The 5356-nt window shown below is 34.0% G+C and overlaps 1 protein-coding gene across 11 annotated transcripts in view; it reads right to left on the bottom strand.

Annotated features, from left to right (window-relative positions):
• Dnm1l (dynamin 1 like) overlaps positions 1-5356 on the bottom strand; it is a 59002-nt gene that overhangs the window by 38541 nt on the left and 15105 nt on the right. For all 11 annotated transcript variants that reach the window (XM_048802522.1, XM_048802523.1, XM_048802525.1 and 8 more), the window contains exons 2-3: positions 2991-2997; positions 476-627 (exon numbers count right to left, since the gene is read on the bottom strand). In XM_048802522.1, the coding sequence (XP_048658479.1) occupies positions 476-627; positions 2991-2997 (159 nt within the window). The remainder of the gene's footprint in view (positions 1-475; positions 628-2990; positions 2998-5356) is intronic.

Genomic DNA, 5356 nt, shown 5'->3' with positions numbered 1-5356 from the left:
AAAAAAAAAAAAAAAAAAAAAAAAGAATGAATGATGAATGAATTTCTTCAACTAGAATCTAAATGACTAAAATTCTAAATCAAAGTTTAAAAAAATATACTAATGGTTAAAAACTAGAAGAGGAAAAAACTTTAAATACTCCATAAAAGCATTTAAAAGCTTTTTTTTTTTTTTTTTTTTGAAATAACTGATTACTATTTACTGAGTGCCTCATTGGATCCAACTTGAAAAGTATTAACTGTTTACTAAGCTGAATTCCTCCAAAGGAACTACTCCCAACAGCTTTGCTCATGGCCCTTCAAAAACTACTTTTTTTTACATTAAGAAAAACTGCATATTGCTTCTCTTCATAGGACTTCTAATTTTGCTATGATCACTAATTATTAATTGTCTAATCAATGCATATCTTTTTAAGAACAGACAAAAAAAAAGAATAACGCTGTAAAAAAACTCTTATCTCCAACTTGAAATTTACCATTTTCTTCTCCTGTTGTTTTTCTTTTATCTTCTGGTGAAACATGGACCAGTTGCAGAATGAGTGGTCTTCGAGTGACAATACCAGTACCTCTGGGAAGCAGGTCCCTCCCCACTAGGCTTTCTAGCACTGAGCTCTTTCCACTGCTCTGAAAACAGAATATACAAGAAAACAATGAGTTTCTTAACAGATTTTTTTCTGTTAATAGACTACTAATAAAGCAACATACATGGATTATCTTAAGGGAAAAATCAGTGGAAACTTTTTAAATGAAATTTAATTATATTTTCTAGTAGGACATCTTTCTTATAAAAAAAAAATCCAAAAACAAAAAAATAAAAGCCTATTTAAAAAAAAAAAGTCCCTTTTCCCATAATTTTCCTACTTTTTTGATACTCCCTCAACCAGGTTTTAAAATCTACATAATACTGATACATACATAAAATCATGCTTATAATATGTAGTTATTTCACATTAAATGGGGGCAGTACTGAATATATCTTTCCCTAACTTGCTTTTATTTCTAATGTAATAATCAGGGATATAGTCTCATATCATTATATTAACAACGTCAGAGTTTAATGGTTAAACTATTCTACACAGTATTCTACACAGTATTCTACTGTGTGTAAAACTAAACCCTAATAAATGAATGTTTAAATGGTTTACACTATTAAGAAAAATGCTGCAGTGAACATGTTTGTATACATAACCTTACTCATTTATTACCTCATTAGATTTAGTTCATTTAAATTAAATTGCTGCAATTAAAGAAGATACAGATTTTAAGCATTCATAGTTACTGCCAAACTGCATACCACAAGATAGCAGCATTCAGCTGTACTCCCAACAGTTTGTTACAAATTTGTTGTTTGTTGCATTCCCAGCCTCACTGGACATTGTCACTTTTCAAGTCTTTGCTAGTTTGATAGATGGACACTAAATTTACATTCCTTTATCATTTTTTAACATTTTTTTTTAGTTGTAGATGGACACAATATCTTTATTTATTTTTATGTGGTGCTGAGGATCAATACAGGACCTCACACATGCAAGATGGGCGCCCTACCACTGAGCCACAGCCCCAGCCCGCATTCCTTTATCATTGAGGTCAAATTTTTTTAAGGGCTTTCTGTATTTCTCCTTTTGTGATCTGCTTATGCAAATGCTAGTGCTTACATTTCTTATGAGTTTATAATAAAGCTCTTTATCTATAATGTATTTCATTTTTTTGTTTTGAATATTCCCCCAACTACTTATTTTGAAAAAAAAAAAAAAAAGTTTTTTTTTTGGGGGGGGAAACTAGAGATTAAACCCAGAGGCATTTAATCACTGAGCCACATCCCCAGCCTTTTTAATATTTTATTTAAAAACAGGCTCTGGCCGAGTTGCTTAGGGCCTCACTAAGTTGCAGAGGCTAGCCTTGAATTTTCAATCCTCCTGCCTCAGCTTCCCAAGCTGCTAGGATTATAGGCATGTGCCATTGCACCAGGCTATTTTGAAAAATTTTTTAAATATTTAGTTTTAGTTTTAGGTGGACACAATATCTTTATTTTATTTTTACGTGGTGCTGAGGATCGAACCCAGTGCCTCGTGCATTCTAGGTAAGCACTCTACCACTGAGCCACAACCCCAGGCCTATTTTGAAATTTTAAATGCTACCAAAAGTTGCAAGAAGTCACAAACCTTAACACAGAGTTGATCATTTATTAACAATCTGACACATTTGCTTTTTGTTTTATGTCTCTCCTTACACATACACACATACTTTTTTCTTTTGTTTTCCCATTTCAGAGTTAGTAACAGATACCAGAACATTTCCCCTCTAAATAATGTGGCACGTGTTTCCTAGGCACAAGGTCATTCTTCTTTATAACTACATAATTATCATACTCAGGAAATTTAATACAGATAACAATACTAATATCTAACATACAGTAAATAATAACATATAAACCTCTATTAGATAGTCTTTTAAATGTGTATGATACCTAATACACATTTTAAATACTTCTAGAATTGCAATTTTCTTAACTTTTCAATATACTGTGTTTTTATATATACTGTATTTTTTCCCGTACTGTTTCTTTTCCTTAGTCAAAAGTAGTATATCTTTTAATACTTTCTACAAATGAAAAAAATCCTAATTTCACCTGTTGAATCAGGAAGGATCTATGGGAATCAATGCGACCCACAAAAATTAGGTTAAGGATGGCTTATTTACAAAAGTACTATTTACAAAGCTGTGGGTGATGTTTAGGGAAATAAGGGATGACACAATAACCCAGGCTAGTAAAAAAGAGACACTCTTATCATCCATAATTCCACAATGAAGGACTAAAACTTTCAGACAAGAGACAAAGCGAGCCCTGGACTTCTCTTACATGCTTGACAAGGGAATAAATACCCAAAGACTTCTGTCTCCTCCCTCCTCCAAATCCCCATTAGGAGTCCTCATTTCCAATTGCAGTGAGGAGCCAGAGGACATAGGAGATCATTCATATCGCCCAAAAAGGTCCCCAATGGTGGAGAATAGGAATGCTGAGTGGATTTAGAGTCCAATTACATGACACATTTGTGAAACTGAACTTTTTGGTACTTCTCAGTGGTAGAGTGGCTCCCTAGCATGAGCAAGGCCCCATTTGATCCTCAGTAGACCCCACCCCTGCAAATGTTTTGATATCCAGGTTTACTCCCTCTTATTAAGTAAAATGGGGTGCTTTCCATCATTTCATCTCTGTACTCTAAGTAATTTAAACAAACTTCCTGTTCTTTGTGTTTGACAAAACCTGTCAGTTTAAAAAATCATCTAATTCTTTTAGATTTTCAAATAACTGCTAATAATAATCTTAGAATTTGTTTTTCTTACTCCTAATATTTTATCTTTATGGCCTTTTTTCTGGCCAGGCTTTTCACTGAAACAAATTAACTGATTTTATTGTTTAAATCCACCTTTTATTGGTTTTGCTTTTAATTTTTTTATACTGGGTTAATTTCTTCTTGTTTTCTTCCCTGCCCCAGGAAAAGGAGGGTTTATCTGTTTTTCTTTTTTAAAACTCCTTGAGTTGAATGTTTACCTTATTTCTCTATTGTAGCTACCAACACTTGCACCCCCAATGTACCCCATACACAAATATACATCCCCCAATCAGTCATCTGAATCTTTCTACCATATCAAGAATTGTGGTTCTTGCCGGGCTGCTCAGGAGTCTGAGACAGAAGGATCAGAGATCAAAGTCAGCCTGAGCAAAAGCGTGGCGCTAAGCAACTCATTGAGACCCTGTCTCTAAATAAAAAAACAAAACAGGGGCTGGGGTTGTGGCTCAGCAGTAGAGTGCTTGCCTAGCATGTGCAGGGGCCCTGGATTCGAAAAGAAAAAAAGAAAGAAAAGTAGGTATTGTGTCCAAAAAAAAAAAGATACAAAACAGGGCTGGGGATGTGTCTCTGTGGATGAATGCCCCTGAGTCTAATCCCTGGTACCAACCCCCCCACCAAAAAAAAAAAAAAAAAAAACAGAATTGTGGCTCACAACGACAGTTTATGACAGAATTAGAACAACACAATTTCTTTGCTTTTTATTTCACTTTACACAGATTCTTGAAATATTACAAATATTACCACCACCATTGCTGAAAATAATTTTTAAGTGTTTTACATATGATCATTCTTCTCACACATCTTCATTTGGTCTGGTTTTATTGGGTATAATGCAAACCACTAGTCCTTTGCAGGACTGGGGACCAAAAGGGGTCTCACTCATGCTAGGATCTACTCTACCACTGAGCTACATCCTAGCCCCCAGTCCTTACTTAGTGTGGCTCTAGTCATTTTAAATGATTCTCTGAAGTTTGTTCTCTACTAGATTTCTCAGGAAGGTCTACTAGAAATAACAGACTTCAAGTTCTAACATATTAATATCTGTGACTTTTATACTTGAAAATCAGTTTGATATACATAAAATCTTTGACTCGTACATGTTTTTAGTACTTTAAATATAGAATTCCATCATCTTTTTCCATGTGCTGCTACTGAAGAAAACTATGACAATAATCTGATTTTCCTTCACTTGTAAGTGTTTATGTGACTTCTGCCCACATGCCTTTAAGATTTTCTATTATTCCTTTAAAGTCCAAATAGTTTCTCTAGACTATGTCTCAAAATTGGTCCTTTTGTATCAATGTTCTCAGGTATGTTCTGTCAAAATATAGTTCCAAATCTGTTTATAATTCATTAAAATTGTTTTAAATTGTAACTTTTAGTATCCGTTCTAAGTCCCTTGATTTTTTGGTTTGTTAGAGGTTTTTGTTTTGTTGTTGCTTTTGTTGATTATTTAAGTATTGGGGTTTGAACTCAGGGGGTTTGAACTCACGGGCATTTTACCACTGAACTACAGCTGTAGGCCTTTTTATTTTGAGACAAGGTCTCACTAAATACTGAGGCTGGCGGGCATTTTACCACTGAACTACAGCGGTAGGCCTTTTTATTTTGAGACAAGTTCTCACTAAATACTGAGGCTGGCCTGGAACTTGAATCCTCCTGCCTCAGTCTCCAGAGTAGCTGAGATTAGAGACATGAACTACCACACCCAGCTTTAAGATATGTTTATTTGCTCTTATTTGTGTTCCTTCTAATTTGTCTTCAATAGGTTTTTTGTTGTTGTTGTTGTTGTTGTTGTTTTGTCTTCTTTTGTTTTTTGGTACTAGGATTGAAGGATTGAACCTAGGAGAACTTAAGCACTAAGCCACATCCCCAGCCCCATAAATACATACACATACACACACACACACACACACACACACACTATCTATCTATCTATATATATATATATATATATATATACATATATATACATATATATATATATATATATTTTTTTTTTTT

The sequence above is a fragment of the Marmota marmota genome, unplaced genomic scaffold (assembly GCF_001458135.2).
Source record: "Marmota marmota marmota unplaced genomic scaffold, marMar, whole genome shotgun sequence".
Taxonomy (NCBI): domain Eukaryota; kingdom Metazoa; phylum Chordata; class Mammalia; order Rodentia; family Sciuridae; genus Marmota; species Marmota marmota.
The sequence above is the reverse complement of the archived record's forward strand: the minus strand, read 5'-3'. Positions and strand labels throughout refer to the sequence as shown.